The following is a 22,445-nucleotide window of genomic DNA, read 5'->3' as shown; positions in this document are numbered from 1 at the left end:
CCTACCAACCGATCCCTTCTTCTAGTCAAGTTGTGCCACAAACTTCTCTTCTCCCCAATCCTATTCAATACCTCCTCATTAGTTACGTGATATACCCATCTAATCTTCAGCATTCTTCTGTAGCACCACATTTCGAAAGCTTCTATTCTCTTCTTGTCCAAACTAATTATTGTCCATGTTTCAATTTCATACATGGCTACACTCCGAGCAAATACTTTCAGAAACGACTTCCTGATACATAAATCTATATTCGATGTTAACAAATTTCTCTTCTTCAGAAACGTTTTCCTTGCCATTGCCAGTCTACGTTTTATATCCTCTCTACTTCGACCATCATCAGCTATTTTGCTCCCCAAATAGCAAAACTCCTTTACTACTTTAAGTGTCTCATTTCCTAATCTAATTCCCTCAGCATCACCCGATTTAATTTGACTACATTCTATTATCCTCGTTTTGCTTTTGTTGATGTTCATCTTATATCCTCCTTTCAAGACACTGTCCATTCCGTTCAACTGCTCTTCCAAGTCCTTTGCCGTCTCTGACAGAATTACAATGTCATCAGCGAACCTCAAAGTTTTTACTTCTTCTCCATGAATTTTAATACCTACTCCAAATTTTCCTTTTGTTTCCTTTACTGCTTGCTCAATATACAGATTGAATAACATCGGGGAGAGGCTACAACCCTGTCTCACTCCTTTCCCAACCACTGCTTCCCTTTCATGCCCCTCGACTCTAATAACTGCCATCTGGTTTCTGTACAAATTGTAAACAGCCTTTCTCTCCCTGTTACCCCTGCCACCTTCAGAATTTGAAAGAGAGTATTCCAGTGAACATTGTCAAAAGCTTTCTCTAAGTCTACAAATGCTAGAAACGTAGGTTTGCCTTTTCTTAATCTTTCTTCTAGGATAAGTCGTAAGGTCAGTATTGCCTCACGTGTTCCAACATTTCTACGGAATCCAAACTGATCCTCCCCGAGGTCTGCATCTACCAGTTTTTCCATTCGTCTGTAAAGAATTCGCGTTAGTATTTTGCAGCTGTGACTTATTAAACTGATAGTTCGGTAATTTTCACATCTGTCAGCACCTGCTTTCTTTGGGATTGGAATTATTATATTCTTCTTGAAGTCTGAGGGTATTTCACCTGTCTCATACATCTTGCTCACCAGTTGGTAGAGTTTTGTCATGACTGGCTCTCCCAAGGCCGTCAGTAGTTCTAATGGAATGTTGTCTACTCCGGGGGCCTTGTTTCGACTCAGGTCTTTCAGTGCTCTGTCAAACTCTTCACGCAGTATCTTACCTCCCATTTCGTCTTCATCTACATCCTCTTCCATTTCCATAATATTGTCCTCAAGTACATCGCCCTTGTATAAACCTTCTATATACTCCTTCCACCTTTCTGCCTTCCCTTCTTTGCTTAGAACTGGGTTGCCATATGAGCTCTTGATATTCATACACGTTGTTCTCTTCTCTCCAAACGTCTCTTTAATTTTCCTGTAGGCAGTATCTATCTTACCCCTAGTGAGATAAGCTTCTACATCCTTACATTTGTCCTCTAGCCATCCCTGCTTAGCCATTTTGCACTTCCTGTCGATCTCATTTTTGAGACGTTTGTATTCCTTTTTGCCTGCACACTTTAACAATTACGCTAACGCAGCTTATGATTCAATGTGTCTACCGGAGGACTTTAAACCAGCACGCAAAATACCGACAAACACTGTTAGTATGATTATGAATTACTCACGTTTAGTCGAAGTACAATAGGAAATAAACAATTACTGCTGTTCTTTATTGCGAAAAAGCGGTTAGTGAGAATGATACAAACACCTTTCCTTGCTATCGCCTGAATTAGGGGGCTTATTGCTTGTTTGGTTTCATTAATTAATAGAATATGAAGCAATTGGTATAAAGAACGCTTTTTCCAAACTTTCTATAAAAGAAAGTCTGCTATTAAGACATTGCTCTGTTCAATTACTTTATTTATGACTGAACGTTTCTAAAACTGAAGACACTCGTCCGTGCTCTGCACTGCAGTCGAGCTCTGGCAACGTCATTCTCTGTTCATTGGCTGACTGTGTTTTGTGACGTCAGATGCGCAGAATGAACCTAAACTCAGCCACCGTCATAAATGACGCACACTTTATTCCTTGGTGCCCTTCTTTTTGTTGGATTTTGCAAGAAATTTCTTTTCTCGTAATTCATTGTCGGATGTACCCATTTAATCTTTAGCATTCTTATTAACAGTAAACTGTCAATATACCACCCGATGAAATTCATGCTTGTGCCAGCTAAACTCAGTTAAACATATGAGAAAGAAAGCCACTGCTTTGGAAAAAAGTGCCTCCTCCTCAGTTACACTAAACAGCCACTGTTTATCTCTGGTTGGTGGCTTAGTATTTACTTAATTGCAAGGTTACTTTCCAAAAAAAGAAGGTATTTATTGACTTCTGTAAATACTGAGTCCTGTTTACAGTACATTAGTGGTTGTCATGCAACTGTATAACAAACGTTGCTACTTGTTATGTAGCTAGGGGAATTTCTCAGTCTCTGAAATTAGATATTCAGATGGTTTGTAGAAATAATGACTAATGAGGTAGGTTGTTGTTTTTTTTAATTGATTCATAGTTCCAGTTTCTTGTTTTTGTTAACTGGGAGCTTGTTGAATACATTGGTGTATAATTCCAATCTGGACCCTTGACAAGAAGACAACATTTACATGGAAATTGTATTTGTGTCTTGTATTTTGATTGTGCAGATCATAGTTAAGGTCAGATTGTGTTTCATTACCAGTAACAAAGCCTAATATGCAGTAAATTTATGGGGCATTAAGTATGATAATTTCGAGATCCTTTTTTATCAGTAAATATACATGAATTTGCTAAATATTGTTAAAATCAATGCTCAACAATAGCTGATTTTATGGTCTCTGGAATACAGGACAAACTGAAATATGCTGTAAAAAGACCGTAATAGTATTAATAGGAAAGCTACTACGTTTATTGCATTCTCTATTGTGCTAAGTAGGTGCTGTTTACATACAAATATTTGCTCTGAAAGGAGAGGCATGGACAAAGTGTCAGTGTCCACATCAAAATTATTTTGTGCCTTGAATGGATCTTTCAGTATACAAAGGAGTGTTGCCGTTATGAGATTTCCTGACATATTAAAATTGTGGATTAGACAGATGTAAACTCAGAACCTTGTGTTTCATGGCCAATGCTCTTACTGACTGAGTTCCCCAGGCATGATTCACCAGCCACCCTGACAGTATCAATTTTGCCAGTATCTGGTTTCTAAGCTTCAAAGAAACTCTCCTGTATATCTTCTGTGTCTTTACCGTGTAATACTTCTGAGCTCTGCAAAATGGAAATGAAGTGACAGCTGTAAACCAGGATGAGCGGATTTTGTGTTCTAGTTTAATATAAGGAAATACTTCTGTATGATCACTGACTTTACATTAAAAGAGATGATCACACTCATATATGTGGTAACTCACCACGAAACTGAGAACCTCAAGAACAAACTGCATACTGTAACTAATAAAGATGTTATGTGGATAATTGTTGCAACACTAAGTACGTGTCATCACATTAGACTGTATGGTATGTGTGAGCATCCTCTCTAAGCCTATAATAGTTTGGTTTCATCTCTGTTATATGGCCAAACTAATTTATTGCGTTAATGTTGCTAACATACCAATGAAATACATAGCAGAGTAAGTGTGTGCATACTTGTCAGAAATTCATTAGCATGCAGTGACCCAGCAAGCATTAACTGCCACATCTACTGGGAAATACAATCATTGATGTCATGTCAGAGGGAGCTCCAAAACATTTGTAGTGATCAGTGTTGGGATAAATATCTATAATGAGCATCCAGCACCTAGATCGAAAGAAAAGAAAAGTGTAGAGGGTATTGCCCTAAAATGTCTGAGGTAATCCTGAAGGATATGATGAAACAACAACTTGACCTCTCCAAGTTATTAGAACTACAACTTTACTTCTGCTGCCCATTTGTAAACATAATGCCATCAAAATATTGGTCGATTTGTGATTGCATCATAAAGTTATTCTCGGTTGAATATGTCAACTTAAGAGCCTAATTCCCGCCATTTGCGAGAAGCTTTAATTTTCTGCTCTAACATAAAGAAATCTGCAGCTGAAACTCATTAAATGCTGGGTAAGATCCATGGCGATGCACCCATACAGAGAATGGTTTCAACAATTGAAGAACGGTGATTTTGACGTCGAAGACCAGCATGGTTGTGGAAGAGAGCAGGTTTTCCAAGCTACTCAAACCGATGGCAACAATCACAGGAGATCAGTATCGAGCTTGACAATGCTCGACCAAGTGTTGCAAAACCTTTCATAACACACTTGGAAACGTTGAAATGGGAAGTTCTATCCTACCTGACGATTCTCCAGACATTAATCCCTGGATGAGGAACCAGTTCAAAACCCAGTTCATGCACTTTCGCTATTGTTGTAGCTGATTTGTGAAATGATGCATTATCCGGGTGAAAGGGCACATTTTTACGTGCCAATCTTGGTCTTTTTCCTCCAATGCAAGTTTCAAACGATACTCCAATGAATCATAATAGGTTATGGTTCTGCCTTTTTACAAGTAATCTACTAGGACTGGAAACAAGGACATAGTCAAACGGGGGTAAGAACCCTCCCCCACCCCCATCACGCAAATGAAATTACACATGACCTAGTTGCCCTCTAGTGAAATTGAAAGATCTTGATTTTCAATCATACGGTGAAAACGGGATGGGGCAAGTAGCCTGTATTGCACCTGCTCTCAAACTGCACCACCATTTTTTAAAAATATGCCGGTCATACTTACGCACCACCTCGCGGGAGTAGTTTGAACTAGGGAACACTCCCAGGATGCTACAATAGTTCGGCTTCAGTGGCTGCGGTAGTTTGTGTTGTATTTGGTTTACAAGAAAAGTGACGATTTGCATGTCGGGTTTGTGTACTTTTCGTAAGGAGCCTGCTACTAATGTACGAAACAATTTCATTCAAATCTATTACATATAATTAATATATGTTTAAGTACTTTTTGACATCGTTATAATTGTCATTCAATCAGTTGTTTAGCTTACAGCATGACAAACTCACAAAATGGAGTGGTTGCCGAAATCGCACCACTGCTGAGTTGCCTAAATAGCACCAGTGCGATTTAGGAATCTTTACTGGTGCGATTTAAGAACCTTAGTAATACAAGTCATTTAGGCTGAATCTTTTAATACATTTATGGAGTCTAATATTCCCAAGCTAAGAAAAATAATTTCGCGGTGATCGTGAAAGTTGATGTTTCATAACAGGTATTATTTTTTTCCCCCTTCTTCATTGCAGATTTCCATTATGATGGCCAGGAGGAAATACGGGAAGTGGTCTCCAGAAACACATGCGTTGGAGGATTTTAAAAAAGGGAAAATAAAACTTAACGAATGTTGCAGGAAATATGAAATACCAAAGAAAACGTCTCTAAGACATATTCGAGGTGAAGCTATACGGGGTGTCAACTGCGGCAACAATGGGGCAAGTATGGGAGGCAAGCAGCATTACCACTATCAGCTGAAGAAGAACTTGTTAATGTCATTTTAGAGTTTGAAGAGAACCTGTTCGGCCTTACGATAACTGACGTAAGGACGTTAGCTTTTCAAATACTTGAGGCTAATCCCCATCTTGACAATTCATTCAGTAAAGAGAAAAAATGGCTAGTAAGAAATGGTTCTACGCGTTTGTGAAACGTTATCCGACACTAACTTTATGACAGCCTGAAAATGTATCTATTGCTAGGGCTAGAGGTTGTAATAAAGAAAATGTTAATAAGTTATTTTTTATTTTCTGGCAAAAATTGTAGACGAGCATAAACTAAATGCACTGACCATTTTCAATGTTGACGAATCAGGTTTCTCAACTGTACAAAAGAAATCGCCTAAGATATTAGCACAGAAGGGCAAACATCAATTGGGTAGTGTTTCTAGTGCCGAAACAGGAACTAACACTACAATTGTCTGCCGTACGAGTGCTAGTGGTAATTATATGCCCCCATGATAATATTTAAGAGGCTTAGGATGCATCCTTCCCTGAAAACTGGTGGTGCTCCACCAGGAGCTCTTGTGGAAAATTCAGACACTGGCAATGAGTCTCGCTTCGAAGTATGTCCTGATGAACAGCGAAGACGTATCTGGAGACGCCCTGGACAGCAGTGACTATCGCCCGGAGTTATGGTCTGGGGTGCCATTACTTATCGTGGCAGGACCCCTTTCCTTGTCATTCGCGGTTCGTCGATGATATTCTACGCCGTGATTCGTTGCCCTTTGTGGTAAGCCATCCTAGGCTTATATTTCAACAAGATAATGCCCATCCATACACGACGAGAGTTTCTATTGCTTGTCTTCGTGCTTTCCAAACCGTACCTTGACCAACAGACTCACCGAATCTGTCCCTATTTGAGAATGTCTTGGAGCTTTATGGGCAGGACCCTCCAACCAGCTCGGGATTTTGACTTTCTAACGCGCCAATTGGACAGAACTTAACATTATATGCGTCAGGAAGACGGATCTAAGTAGAATAAATGCTTGCACAAGGGCTATAGTTGGACCAACGGATTACTGGCTTGCTCAGTTTGTAAAGCCCTTTCTCTTGAATAAATAATCCAGTTGTTCTGAAATTGTAGTCATTTGTTTTTCTTTTCATCTGCTTTGTTTTCTTGGGGTGTGTATTTAAATGAATTGGTTAACGTAGTTTATAGTTTGCCTGTTGCTGCCATGCAAAGCTAATTGAAATACGAGACATTCACATAATGATTTTAATGACCAAAATATGTATTAAATATTTTTAATCTATTTAAAAACATTAAAAATAAATATTTTTGCTCAGTGTTTTGTTTAGTAGTTTAAACTTTTTCAGATGTTGTATTATCGTTTTGAAACTGTAATGATTTTCAATTGTAGAACCAATGATATAAAAATCATTTTTTCGTTACTTTTATAGCAGTACGTACCTTGATTTGGGGAAAATCATTTATTTCTACGCCAGACTCTAATTTAACTTTAATGTTGTTTTGCGTAAGCTTTGGACAATATGCGTAGTTCAGCGATATTTATAGTTGAAGGCGGCTACAGATTGTCATTTAGTACTATGTATCGTTGAGTAAAAGGGTTCACTTGTGGGACGGCGACACATCACGTCTTCAAACTTTACTACAAGAACGATCTTGTAATTAATGTGAAATGTATTATTCGTAATATCCTTGGAACAGTGATTCCAACCGTCACAACACTAATGTATCTGTAAATAAACATCATATAAACGACAACGTAGGAGTTTATTAGCGTCGAAGACTGTATTTTAATTGTTTTGGTAATAAAGTGAAGTTATCATATTGCCAAACAAAGAAATATTAAATTTTACATTTGAGTATAAATTAAAATTATGAGCCTTTTTAAGGTCCTCTTTAACAAATCAGACCCTCTCTTTTCAAAATCCTGGCTATGTTCTTGTCCGGAATCGCAAAAACCAGTGGCCATCATCTTAACAGTTGAGAAAATGGTACTGTCAACAAAATTTTTCATTGGATTGACTGCTGTTTTGTCTCTGGTGTGTCATGATGGACCCGGGTTTCATCTACAGCCACAAGTCGGCACAAATGTCTTGCGGGCTGTGATTAAACATTACCATATGTTGTGTTGAAATGTAAATGTTGTGGCAGAGGCGCTATTGGTCACTGTGAGCAATCGTGGCACCTACCTGGCACACAGCCTCTCGATAGCCAATTCTCCGTGCGTGACTTTTACGAAGGTGTACCCAAAAGACAAAAACTGGAATAACATTGCTGTGGGAGGAGCTTGTGTGGTACGAATTTCGGACGCTAGGCGTATACAGCGCAACTCTTTCCCAGTTCAGTGCCACCTGCGTTGTCGAGCTGGGTTGTTCTGTTCATCTGCAGTGATGTTTTTTTTTTTGCTAACGCTGTTTTGTTCTTGTTTCGTTTTTTTCATGGTGCCAAGTTTAAGTGAGCAACATACAGCTATATAATTTTGTTTTCTGCTCGGTAAAACTGCTGCCGAAACTCTTGTAATGTTGAAAACAGCTTACCGAGATGAGGACATGGATAAACCTCAAGTGTGAGGTTGCTCGATTTGAAAATGGCGTCATATTGATTGATAACAAACCTCGTTCTGCACGTCCATCAACTGCCAGAATCGACGAAAATATTGAAAAAATTCGAGTACTTGTGCTCACAGACCCTCGACAGACAATTGATCAACTGCCACATATTCGTGGGTTATCGTGGAGCTCGGTTTAGCGAATTTTAACAGAAGATTTGGAAGTGGAAAGGGTTGCCGCTAAATTTGTGCTTCAGTTTCTGACTGACAATCAAAAGGAATGTCAAGTTGAAACATGTCGTGCTTTTAGACAACAGTTTGAAATGGATCCAAATTTTCCATCTAAGGTTACTAGTGATGAGACATGGTCCTATGTTTATGACCTAGAAACAAAGCAACTGTCAAGCCAATGGAAGACATCATCGTCACCTTGTCCAAAATGATGTCGACAAGTGAAACCAACGTCAAAAAAATGCTGATTTGCTTGTTTGATGTCAATTGCGCAGTTCATTCAGAGTTTGTTCCCCAATGTCAGACTCTCTATCAACCCTTTTATTTGGGAGTTTTAATAAGATTGCACAACAGTGTTCATAAAAAAGGACGCAATTTTTGGCAGACAGGAGACTAGTTCTTCCATCACAACGCACCTGCACACGGTCATCTTTCTTAGACAGTTTTTGGCTAAAAATGGCAGGGTTCTGTTGCCCCAAGCACCTCACGTGCCTGACCTGACTCCGTATGATATTTTCTCATTTCCACACTTGAAAAGCACTATGAAAGGACACCAATTTGACAACGTTGAAGAAGTCAACAAAAAACGAGGTAGGAGCTGTCAGCCATTTCTAAAGATGGCTACAAAAAATGTTTTGAACAGTGGAAGGACGCTGGGGACAAATGTTTTATTTATAATGGAGAGTATTTTGAAGGAGGTAAGGTCGTTTTGTGAACAATTTGAAAATATATAGCTTTTAAAAACGAATTAGATATTTTTTGGGCACCCCCTCGTACACTCGCTCAGTTGAGATGCCCACAGTCTCAGCAATCTCCTGTATTATTGTGTCATGGATTTTGTGAATGATTTCTTTTGTGGTGACCTCAACTGGACAGGTGGAGCATGCTTTGCATTTGGTGCTTGTCCAACCACATTAATTCATTAATCCAAATGGAAATGGTCTTCAGTGATGCTGCAGGGTCCGCGGTCACTTCCTCCAATTCGGTTTTGACCTATGCTGCAATCCAACCCTTCAAATGATAATGTTTTACAAAAGCACGAAACTGTTTTATGCACGATACTTCCTGGCAGATTAAAACTGTGTGCCCGACCGAGACTCGAACTCGGGACCTTTGTCTTTCGCGGGCAAGTGCTCTACCAACTGAGCTACCGAAGCACGACTCACGCCGGGTACTCACAGCTTTACTTCTGCCAGTACCTCGTCTCCTACCTTCCAAAGAGGTACTGGCAGAAGTAAAGCTGTGAGTACCGGGCGTGAGTCGTGCTTCGGTATCTCAGTTGGTAGAGCACTTGCCCGCGAAAGGCAAAGGTCCCGAGTTCGAGTCTCGGTCGGGCACACAGTTTTAATCTGCCAGGATGTTTCATATCAGCGCACACTCCGCTGCAGAGTGAAAATCTCATTCTGTTTTATGCACGTTCAAACGCATTCGACGCACCGACCAATTCAGATGGCTGTCAACAATGAACTATAGGCTGTACGTTGTTGAAATTCTTTATAGTATCCTTTGAATAATCGAGCTCATCAACTATGAAGATGCAGAAAAAATGTCCTATACTTTCATGGCAATTTAGCGATATTTCCGTGTACATCTACGTCCATATTCTGCGAAACTGCTGCAAATAGCAAAAGAGGTCATCTCCTATGTTTTAGAATTTCTTCCTATTCGATTCATGCATGCAGAGAGGGAAGAATGACTGCTTAGACAACACTCTTTGTGCTGTAGTAGAACAGTCTTGGTCTTCGCAATGCATGCATGCATGTGTGATAGGGGCTCGGCATATAAAATGCCTTCCCAACTTGGGGCTACCAAATTGTTCATCAAAAGTTTAAATTAAATTTTTGTGTAAAGACATGCTTTTCTGTAATTACCATATCAGGGCAGACACAGAATTGCATTGGTAATGCACCAATATAGATGGAGAATTTCCACATTCTAAATCTTTCAAAATGATAAATAGGTTACTGTGTGAAAAACTGTGTGTTAGAACAAGCCTTATAATGACATTTAACTAACAAAAGAAAAAGTGATGTACTGACAGATACTGTGTTAAGCTGAGCTCTTCTTGTGTGTTCTGAGCGAGGTGGCGCAGTGGTTACTACATTGGACTCGCATTCGGGAGGACGCCGGTTCAAATCCGTGTCCGGTCATCCTGATTTAGGTTTTCCGTGATTTCCCTAAATCGCTTCGGGCAAATGCCGGGATGGTTCCTTTGAAAGGGCACGGCCGATTTCCTTCACCATGCTTCCCTAATCCGAGCTTGTGCTCCGTCTCTAATGACCTCGTTGTCGACGGGACGTTAAACACTAATCTCCTCCTCTACTTGTGTGAAACAAAGTTCTCAACAAAGTTTGTAATTCAGCAAATTTTATCCTCTGATTTGTGACTTATGTGATATGTGTGTGCACAACCTGATGTTAGAAAAAATAGCGTTAGCGAAAATTATTGATGCTGTACCAAAACGTAAAAACGTCTGTTAGTATATGGACAGTGTTTTTTGGGACACAAATGGAAGTGGCTTAACCTGAGAAGAATTAAAAGATAACTGCTAAATACTACGCAGATTTGTGGATCATGTTAGGAAGTCGCTTGCACTGAAATAGATAGAAAATTCTTTCATCTGTCTATTTGTGTGATGTGTGCAAGGAATAAAAGGTGGTCGAAGTACGAACTTCTTGCTATCGTGTAACGAGGAATCATTACTTGTTCCCCACAAACTCTGTAACTTCTGACTGACCTAAACAACGAGAGAGTTTATCTTACGATATTGTCAAGTTTAATAGTGTAAAAGAGGGTCACCGGAATCATTGACACAGGTTATTTTGAGGGTTGTGAAAAGAGAGAGGACGTATACAGTATCGCAGATTACTGGCAAAATTGTGAACGTAAGCCTGAAACGTTGATGAATTACTAAAGGTATTGGGCGGCCGGAGTGGTCGAGCGCTTCTAGGCGCTACAGTCTGGAACCGCGCGACCGCTACGGTTGCAGATTCGAATCCTGCCTTGGGCATGGATGTGTGTGACGTCCTTAGGTTAGTTAGGTTTAAGTAGTTCTAAGTTCTAGGTGACTGATGACCTCAGAAGTTAAGTCCCATAGTGCTCAGAGCTACACTCCTGGAAATTGAAATAAGAACACCGTGAATTCATTGTCCCAGGAAGGAGAAACTGTATTGACACATTCCTGGGGTCAGATACATCACATGATCACACTGACAGAACCACAGGCACATAAACACAGGCAACAGAGCATGCACAATGTCGGCACTAGTACAGTGTATATCCACCTTTCGCAGCAATGCAGGCTGCTATTCTCCCATGGAGACGATCGTAGAGATGCTGGATGTAGTCCTGTGGAACGGCTTGCCATGCCATTTCCACCTGGCGCCTCAGTTGGACCAGCGTTCGTGCTGGACGTGCAGACCGCTTGAGACGACACTTCATCCAGTCCCAAACATGCTCAATGGGGGACAGATCCGGAGGTCTTGCTGGCCAGGGTAGTTGACTTACACCTTCTAGAGCACGTTGGGTGGCATGGGATACATGCGGACGTGCATTGCCCTGTTGGAACAGCAAGTTCCCTTGCCGGTCTAGGAATGGTAGAACGATGGGTTCGATGACGGTTTGGATGTACCGTGCACTATTCAGTGTCCCCTCGACGATCACCAGAGGTGTACGGCCAGTGTAGGAGATCGCTCCCCACACCATGATGCCGGGTGTTGGCCCTGTGTGCCTCGGTCGTATGCAGTCCTGATTGTGGCGTTCACCTGCACGGCGCCAAACATGCATACGACCATCATTGGCACCAAGGCAGAAGCGACTCTCATTGCTGAAGACGACACGTCTCCATTCGTGCCTCCATTCACGCCTGTCGCGACACCACTCGAGGCGGGCTGCACGATGTTGGGGCGTGAGCGGAAGACGGCCTAACGGTGTGCGGGACCGTAGCCCAGCTTCATGGAGACGGTTGCGAATGGTCCTCGCCGATACCCCAGGAGCAACAGTGTCCCTAATTTGCTGGGAAGTGGCGGTGCGGTCCCCTACGGCACTGCGTAGGATCCTACGGTCTTGGCGTGCATCCGTGCGTCGCTGCAATCCGGTCCCAGGTCGACGGGCACGTGCACCTTCCGCTGACCACTGGCGACAACATCGATGTACTGTGGAGACCTGACGCCCCACGTGTTGAGCAATTCGGCGGTACGTCCACCCGGCCTCCCGCATGCCCACTACACGGCCTCGCTCAAAGTCCGTCAACTGCACATACGGTTCATGTCCACGCTGCCGCGGCATGCTACCAGTTTTAAAGACTGCGATGGAGCTCCGTATGCCACGTCAAAGTGGCTGACACTGACGGCGGCGGTGCACAAATGCTGCGCAGCTAGCGCCATTCGACGGCCAACACCGCGGTTCCTGGTGTGTCCGCTGTGCCGTGCGTGTGATCATTGCTTGTACAGCCCTCTCGCAGTGTCCGGAGCAAGTATGGTGGGTCTGACACACCGGTGTCAATGTGTTCTTTTTTCCATTTCCAGGAGTGTATTTGAACAATTTTTTACTAAAGATATTAGAGAGAATCGGTTAATTTCTGTTCTCTGTAACTGTAAGCCTGCAGTTGGCAATTATTTACACACTGCATAAAAAAGATAATATAATTAAATAATCATAACTCACCTCGGTGCTGGTTGTTCATTGTTGTTTTTGTTGTTCTCCACGTAATCGGGCCCGGAACTTATTTCATAATACGGATGTGCAACGTTGGTATGTTTCTCAGAAACGAAGGGCTTGTGATCGACAGTCGTCATCTCTTGGGTGTATTCATCCACAGGGTCGTACTGATAGGTATTTTTCTCGAGGAAAGTGTTGAAATACTCTACAAACTCATTTATACGACTTCCTTGATCGGCAGAGAACGTATCTGGATTCTGGATGCGTTGCTCTTGCTCTCGCCTGGTCTCAGGTTCTACAAAGAAATTGATTCCCGGGATATTGGCTTTATTATTGGCCGCAATCAAATTTTCTTCGATTTTGCTGCTAGTGGGCGCTGTGCTCGAGCGGTTGCCTTTCGCGACCTCACTCGTTACGTCCGGCGTGATGTGCGGTGACAGGGTAGTGATGCTGACGGTGGCCGAGGCTTCGGTCTGGTCCGTGACGTCGGTGGCGTTTCCGTCGTCCGCAGAGTCTGCGCCTTCGACGGCGGGGTCCATGGTGTAGCGGCAGCAGACGAAGTGCGCGCTGGGCGTGAACGCGGTGAGCAGCCCGCGGCAGTGGCCTCCGCTCGTGTCCGCCACGAAGTCGTCGTCCAGCGTGCAGTCCAGCCCCAGCAGGCAGTAGCCCGACCCGTTGCCGCACGTGCTCACCCCCATGATCACGAACAGGCCTGTCCAAAACACCAAGAGCTTTGGAAAGGCGTATCATCCCTCAGAAACATTTATTCCTCTATGCATCACGTTCCGTAGCACCCACCAAGAAGGAGAACCTAGGAGGCTGTGGAATGAGTCTAGGTATACATTAGCAAGAGGAAGCAACCCTTAGAAACTTAATGTGTACTCTGTATTAACAACTAAGCAGAAGTGAACTGCCTGATAGTATTCCGATTACACCAGCCAAAATAACTTATGAGCCACTTGTAGTTAAGAAATGGGAATCGTATCCATCTGGCAGTCCAGACTTTATTTTTCCAATGTTTCTATAAATCGCTTATAGCAGACGTCGCGATGGGCGTTAGAAAAGAACACGCACGATCTCCTTCCCCGCCATTCCTCAATCCGAGCTAGTGCTCAGTCGTACTTCATTTCTTTTTGTAATACAAAGCAAAATTGCGAGATTATAGTACAATTGTGAAAATGGAAGCACTTTGCACGTATCAAAATAAGATGGAACTCTAAAAACAAAGTGAGTTCGGGTTAACTTTAAGATTAAATGAGTGAAAATGGAATTCGGATGGAAAGTAAATCAACGGAAAAAAATCACAGCTGTCATAAATCTCCAGGAAAAAACATACACATTTACCACATATTCTTAGACTTCTTCCGGATAGTGGGAAATTCAGAACTGAAAGAGGATTCGGACAAAAGATTTAATATCACCAAAAGTATTGCCGGTCGATGTGGCCGAGCGGTTCTAGGCGCTTCAGTCTGCAACCGCGCGACCGAATCCTGCCTCGGGCATGGATGTGTGTGATGTCCTTAGGTTAGTTAGGTTTAAGTAGTTAAGTTCTAGGGGACTGATGACCTCAGAAGTTAAGTCCCATAGTGCTCAGAGCCAATTGCATTTGCACCAAATGTATTGTCAACAGCCCATGAAAAATTCTTCGGTTCCTAAACTAGGAAGAAAGGAGGTGGAGTACGGTTAGCGGAACACATCTGAATTTCTTCCAGTTTGCCTCTTGTGCAGATAAACTTCACGAGGAATGTAAGAACAGAATAGATCAAATTTCCCAGTAGATCCGACAACAAATTACAATGAGACTGAAATAATATGTAACATAAACATGTAAAATGATGTAAATTAACATGGAAGTAGCGGAATCAGTTGACTGTTTTTAGGGCAGTTGCATACAACTGTTAGATGGGCAGTAAAAGTAATAACCACAAGAGTAAAAATGGCTTGAGGTTCTTTTGGTAAACTATACATTCCAGAATGAGATTTTCACTTTGCAGCGGAGTGTTCGCTGATATGAAACTTCCTGGCAGATCAAAACTGTGTGCCGGACCGAGACTCGAGCTCGGGACCTTTGCCTTTCGCGGGCAAGTGCTCTACCATCTGAGCTACCCAAGCACGACTCACGCTCCGTCCTCACATCTTGTAAGGTATTTCAAATGGAAAGTTTATATAAGGAACAGTCAAATGAAAACAAGGCAGATGGAAAAAAAGGTAAGTAAACTGTGAACAAGACGGCCAATTCCTTCATGGGAATATGTTCGGAGTTACGTACAGAATAATGATCGTACCCAGGCAATCACCTCTTCGTTCGAAACAAATCTTTCTTTATAGCCTCAGAAATATGGAAGTCGAATGGGGAGATATCTGGACGGTGTGGAGGATGTGCAAGAGCTTCCCGTCGTAACTCCTGCAGCGTAATTGAAACAATAGCACGCCAGCTCTGGGAAAGTCAAGATGACCGTTGTCTCTTGGCTGCAAGGATCCGCTGCTCATTGACTTCTGAAACACTGGCCACAATTAAAACACAGCAGCACGTGGAAACTTTTGAAAAATTGAAGCAGGCCATCAAGTCCAAGCGCCTGGGAGTGTTGACGGACGGCATCATTCTGTTGCAGGGTAATGTCCACCCATATATTGCCGAGGTTGTTTCGATTACATAGCGGACGTTTCACTGGGAACCCCTTACACATCCTCCATACAGGCCGTAAACCTCCGCATGCGATTTCCATATTTTTGAAGCATTGAAGAAGGACATTCGTGGCTGTCGATTTGCTTCGGAGGAAGAGATGCGCGCCTGGATACAATCAAGGTTCCACAGGCAACCGCGAACATTTTTCCATGAAGGAATTGACCATGTTGTCTCACATTTTGACAAATGTGTTAACAGTTATGACGATTACTTTGAAAATAATGTACAATTTACTTACTTTTTTCCATGTGCCTCGTTTTCATTTGCCTGACCCTTACATATTCAGTGTATATTATTCGTTTTGATTCATGTCAGCGACACATTCAAAATCTGAGGTGTGATCCACGAGCGATGAACGAATGCATGCTGATAATTATTTGTTGGGCCAGGGAAACAATTGGTTCGGACAATGGAGTAAAGTGGACTATACTGAAAATATAATAAAAGTGGCCGGAACATGTAGCTGGGGTAATGGATGGAAGATAGATGAAGGAAGATCTCTGCTAGAGATAATAGATAAGAAAAAACTGAGCCTACTGCTTAAAATAAAATGTGTGTATAGCACTAGAAACGTGAGCAGCATGGATAGAAAAGCACACCTGAAGACCACAATCCATGAGTTGCGATCCGCGAGCAGTAAACAAACGCACGTTGAGGAAAGAAGGCTTTTATCCAATAGCGTATGCCAAATGACTCATTGTGATGATATAAGAGTTCTATACCATTCCATTCACAGATGTAGTATGGGAAAAATGATAACTTATATGAGTATTTGTGTAATGGGAGCGATGACTTATAGTGTGTAGTGGTACAAGTTGCTATAAAACATAGCAACAAGTCTCACGTCCCATTTACTAGACCGATGAAAAACGTGCGTTTGAAAAATCGTCACTTTAAGTAGAAGTAGCGTAAAGAGCATCTACTGTGCCTGGGTTTGTTGCACGTAAGTACAGATATGAGAAATAAAAATGCGGGCACAGCGCAGAAAGCGACTGTGGAAGTGTAATTTGGACTAGCCAATGAGGAGTCACTTGTACTTTGCAATCGTGTGTTGGGGGTGTCGTGAACTCCAAAGAAGAAAGAGGCCTGGCGATAATGGTCATGCACTAACGGAAAAACTAATGGTGTTATATAGATTCTATGCTATGCTGTCAGCCTGTTTAGCTGAGTGGTAACGTGTGTGCCTACTATACAGCAGGCCCCATTCGGTAAAGAAGGTAACTGGTATCACAGGGAATGAATAAAGAACTGGCATCTCGAAATATATTGATCACTTAAATTCAACCCATAACAAGTAATCACATCTCAGGTGGCAAAGACTAGATACAGATGTCCGCTGAAAAAAGTTTCTCGGAATTTTTGAGTAAGTTTTTCACGAAAACTCGACCATTTCTTCGAGAATCAATCAGTTGAAATTTTTCCATATTTGTCTTACACTCTTCCGAGATAGACCCGATATGACCTCTTGCGTCTCCCTCTTTTGTATACCCTCTAACAGTCTTTTGTAGACTGGTTGCAGTATCCTAGCCATAAATCGAATCCCGCTAGTTTTTTTCAGTTGCTTGCATGTCATAGCATCACTCACGGTCCCTCACAGGTATCTTGCTGAACCAACAAGACTGAACTTCATTGATGACTTATTAGCCCTGTAGTTATAGGCTACTTGATTTTTACAAAAATGGTTCAAGTGGCTCTGAGCACTATGGGACTTAACATCAGAGATCATCAATCCCCTAGAACTTCAATATATATGATACATGTCAACCCACCACCTTAAACAATTTGTGGGTCCTAATTGATACAATTCAAGTGTTAATACTACAGCTTACTCTATGTTAGATATTTTGCTCCTACTATGGGAACTACTGTTATATTTTGATTATGTTGTTCTATTTCTACCTATGCTAATCTACTTGTTTCCTGCAGCGTTACATATGTGCCAGCGTTGTATAAACCTACCGAGCTAATCCCGGTGAACATGCCCCTGGCACCGGGCTGGCCGGAGTTGCTGATCGCTGCAGTACTGTGCTAGTGTTGCTATCCTAGCTTATCCTACATCTAATCTAAGTTAACCTAATGTCAAAATCCGTGAGTGTCTGGATCGGTATTAAGGCGCACCCTCCCCCTAATCCCAGACGTGGCGGATTCCAGCCGTGAGGCGGCTGGCCAAGTCCACGCCTCGGCGGACTTAGAACTACTTAAACCTAACTAGCCTAAAGACATCACACACATTCATGCCCGAGGCAGGATTCGAACCTGCGACCGTAGCGGTCTCGCGGTTCCAGACTGAAGCACCTAGAACCACTCGGCGATTTTTACATGAATTTGAATTAAGACAGCCTTGCGGATCTTTGCATCAGGTCGATATTTCTTTACATTCAACTCTAAATTTTTTATGTACAACGCTTCTGTATAGATAAACCTATAATTTGCATTAATATTATCCCGTAAATCATTAATATACACTGAGTGACTAGAAGTCATGGAAGGGCACTGGATGTGACGTACTGTCGCCGTCGGCGATCTAACCCGGAAAGGCCATCGATCGCCCCATTCTAGGTGTGATCAAAAAGTAACGAGATTCTGTTACGATCTACATTGATTCATCAACTTTGTCCCCTTCAAAGTAAGCCCCCTCGGATATGATACACTTGTATCAGTGCTTATTCCAATCTTAGAAGCCCTTCTGAAACTCACTTTACGTTAAGGCGTTGAGCTTCAGCGATTCTGTTTTTATCTCCTCAGTGGTGGCAAAACGACGTACTTTCATGGTTCTCGTTAGCGTCGGGAACAGAAGGAAGTCTTAAGTGGGCCATGTCCGGCGAACGCGGTGGCCGAGGCAACATAACGGTTCCCCTTTTTGCCACAAAATCACGAAAAAGGATTGACGTGTAAGCGAGATCGTTGTCGTGCTGCAATTTCCACGAGTGGTTTTACCACAGTTCTGGTCGGTTTCCTCGGACTCGGTTCACACAATCGACGCATAACTTCCAGGTATTATTTCTTACTGACTGTAGGACCTACGACCATAAGTCAGGAACTCATGATCCACTATCCCATTGTAATCGAAGAAAACAATGTGAAGAACCTTCACATATTATCTGTTATCGAACTTATCAATTTTTTGCGATCTTTGCTCTTTAGGCAGTTCCCATTGGAACGATTGGGCCTTGGTTTCGACGTCATACCCGTATACCTGTGTTTCTTCACCCGTTATAACCTTTTTTAGATCGTTGTCGACATCGTTCAGCAACATTTAATGGAGATTCTTTGATTCATTTTTAACGTAAGTAAAAATTTGCTGAGCACTCGGAAACACATATAACCTCCTCCACTGCGGTCAACAGTAAACTAAATATTCAGAAAAACTGAAAATGCAAACATACATCAGGAACAAGTGTACCAACAAGACAAAAAAATTATTAAATTGCATATTTACAGCCTGCGAAACCAAAAAAATTCTGTTACACCTCGTATTGCTCTGTGAAGGCGACCTGTCGTCCATTCGTCAGACATTTGTGGTCCTCTCGTGCGGCAGTTTACGCGGTAGCAATATTGTGTCTGCTATGTTGAAGATCCACCCTAGTCACCATTGACCACGGAAACTCGAAATCTTCTGTACTCTCCAGTATGCTATGACCCTAGGATGTCGCGTCGATTAATATCTCACGTCCGACGTCGGTTAATTCGCGACGTGCTGGAACGTTCACCACACATCTGTCTGTAACAGACTGCTCAGATAATGTGTTTGCACTATCGCTATAAATACCATCTAGCCGCAACATTCTGGATGGCATACATGGCACGTCTTCAAATAGGACAGCCATTTCCATGAATTTTAGCCACAATTTATAAAAGGAACAGAAATGGTTTTCCCACACTCCTGACGCTCGTACTTGAAAGTGCTTGTGTGTCTGTCTTATTTATGAATCGCGATTTCCTATTTGTATAGTGTGTTGTGTGTTCGTAATCCCTTTTCGTTGGCTGAGTATTAACTTCCGAGTTTTGCAACGTGTTGGTATGTGTTATTGACCTAACGAATAGATGAGTCAGTAAGGAGAATTTTATGATTTTTCCTAAAATAATTCAGATTTTTTTTATTATAAGTTCTCTACGTGCAGCCCTAGATACTTAGCATTATCACGCCAATTCAGTTCCCCACTTACAGTGAGAAGCTACTAGTTTGGTTTGTTGCTCTTGTTAGGAATGAGATTTAATATACTGTTAACTCTTCTTCACTTGGTCTTTAAAAAGTTGACTTGCAGTTTATCTGTGCTGTGAAATATTTACTATGTGGAGTTTGGAACAAACTTCTTTTCTGAGTAACAGAAAAAAGAATGGTATGTGTTCGGAACAAACACCATTTATCTCAGTTAGGCTGCAGTAGAAAAATACCTTTTTAATCTCATTTACAATTTTTTACTATATGAATTTATCAATTCATTCTCGTACTCACTTAGTCGAACAACGCTCTCGAATGTTTATTTAATGATTACCAACTTTTTAACGAGATGGTACCCAAAGAAACCACACTTATTTTTTAAAAAATTAGCCAATTTTCAAACAAAAAAACTTCAATTTCCTTCTGACACTAATACTGTTATCTAATAGTTTATTCCATTGCTCAAAAAATTTTTTTAATTCGTCTTCTGTGATGCCCGACAGTGATTCTGCCCTTTATCCTTCAGCTCAGTAACTTTGGAAAAACGCTTTACTTTCATGTCTCATTTCATTCGGGAAAATTAAAAGAGAAGTCGCAAGGAATAAGATCGGCTGGAAAGGGGAAATGGGGCACAGGAGTGCCACATATTGGTGCATAGGCAAGTCTGTATGAGCCGGTGCATTATCGGTTTGTGGAGAAACCAGTCTTCCGACTGTAAAAATCAAACCTCTTCCGCAACAAATCGTTACTCATTCTTCTCGAAACGTCTAGATAGGAAGTCTGGTTAACAGTATATTTTGTGGAACAAACTCTGAATGGACGACTTCTCATGCATCAAGAAGAATCGTCAGTATTATTTTGACATTTGACTTCACGAGCATTTTAGGGGCTATGCGAATCTAGTCTTCCACTGTCTTGATTGTTGCTTCGTTTCAGGTTTATAATTATAGCACCATGGTTCGTCCAAATGGCTCTGAGCACTATGCGACTTAACTTCTGGGGTCATCAGTCGCCTAGAACTTAGAACTAATTAAACCTAACCAACCTAAAGACATCGCACACATCCATGCCCGAGGCAGGATTCGAACCTGCGACCATATCGGTCGCACGGCTCTAGACTGTAGCGCCTAGAACCGCACGCCCACTTAGGCCGGCCCGTGATTCGTCCTTTGTGATGATCGTGGAAGGAAAGATTAATCATTTACGAACTGTTATTTCAAGTATCAACGTTATTTCTGTTCAACAGTCAGCAGTTGAGGCATCCTTTTTGCAGCCACCCTTTTCATCTCCAAATCTCCCGTTACAGTTCGCTGAACGTAACTCCAAGTAGCTCCGGACAGCTTCACAGTCTCTTCATTTCAGGAATTTAAGTCTTTTCTACTCCTTGGGCCGTGGAACGTCGAGCAGAGGGAGATTTGCCATTCTCATTTCGCTTCTTTTGAAATGGAAAAACTATTCAGAAACTTGAATTTTCTCCATTGCACCATCCTCGTACGCAGTTTTTAAACATTTCAAGAGTTTCTACACTTTTTTTTTTTGAGCAAAAAGCAAAACTTTATGGTCGCGCTGTGTTCACGAGAATCAGCCCTCGTATAGGGGACGTTCGTGCAGTATTGGCCGGCTTACAGCACCTGCCACTGCCGTGACATGCCTCCGCGCCTCCAATTGGCGGAAGTGTGCAGTAGGCAGAAGCAAGTTTGTGTATCCATGTGCACAGGAGTCGGAATCTTCTTCCTCTCTTTAGTGCTTTGTCTGCTCTCTGTGCTTGATAGTGTTGCTGTAGCTCTTAGCTCACGGAAGGTTTTCTTGAGGCGCATTGTACCCGTTTTTAAGATAAGTGATTAATTTAGTTGCTATATTGCGGTTTTCTGTGTTATATAAGTAACGGACATCTATAAAATGTTCCATGATAATTTCCATAAAAGGAAGAGCAATATGATCGGATCCTACTGCGTGTTTCTCGTGCGATACTGACCTCCTGATTGTCTTTATGGTGGAAAATAAGAAGACATTGAGAGTAAATGTGTAGCAAAATGACAACAGGGAAGCAGACGAAGCGCTCACTACAATTACAAAAGAGAAAGATCGTCATCGAAGAGAGGAAATTAAAGTAGAAAAAATAAAGTCTGAAAAGGAGTAGAAGAAGCTGAAGTTACGTAGGATGATCCAAAATAAAATAAACACCAATGGGTGGTCATGGTAAGCCAATTACGAAGCGGCGATGAAAACTGGAATTTACTGGAAATAGTGGGTCAACATAAGAGACGGAAAAGTGTATTATGTGTTGGGATGCATTTGAAGAAGACTAGGTGCTGTGCACCAAGTGTAGAGGTTAGACACATGTTGGACGTGTATTTTGTATTTTATTTGCGATCTCTATAAAACAGTGAGTTAGACATTGGTGAACTGAGCTCAAATGGTAACAAAAATTTCCTGTTCTTATGTGTTCTATTATTATTCAGTATCGGTGCAGTGTATCATTAACAACCGATATTATCACAGAAAAGACAATGGCCGATACTGCAAGACACTTTCTATGAGCCTTGTAATTGTAACTGTTTTGCTTTCGACGTAATTAAGTACTAT

At 41.8% G+C, this 22,445-nt stretch overlaps 1 protein-coding gene across 1 annotated transcript in view; it reads right to left on the bottom strand.

Moving 5' to 3' along the window:
- Positions 1 to 22,445, bottom strand: part of LOC126269449 (uncharacterized) — a 113,516-nt gene that overhangs the window by 50,464 nt on the left and 40,607 nt on the right. The window contains exon 3 of the mRNA XM_049973994.1: positions 13,018 to 13,723. Within this exon, the coding sequence (XP_049829951.1) occupies positions 13,018 to 13,723 (706 nt within the window). The remainder of the gene's footprint in view (positions 1 to 13,017; positions 13,724 to 22,445) is intronic.

This window comes from Schistocerca gregaria, chromosome 1 (assembly GCF_023897955.1).
Source record: "Schistocerca gregaria isolate iqSchGreg1 chromosome 1, iqSchGreg1.2, whole genome shotgun sequence".
Lineage (NCBI taxonomy): Eukaryota > Metazoa > Arthropoda > Insecta > Orthoptera > Acrididae > Schistocerca > Schistocerca gregaria.
This window is presented reverse-complemented; position numbering and strand designations above follow the sequence as displayed.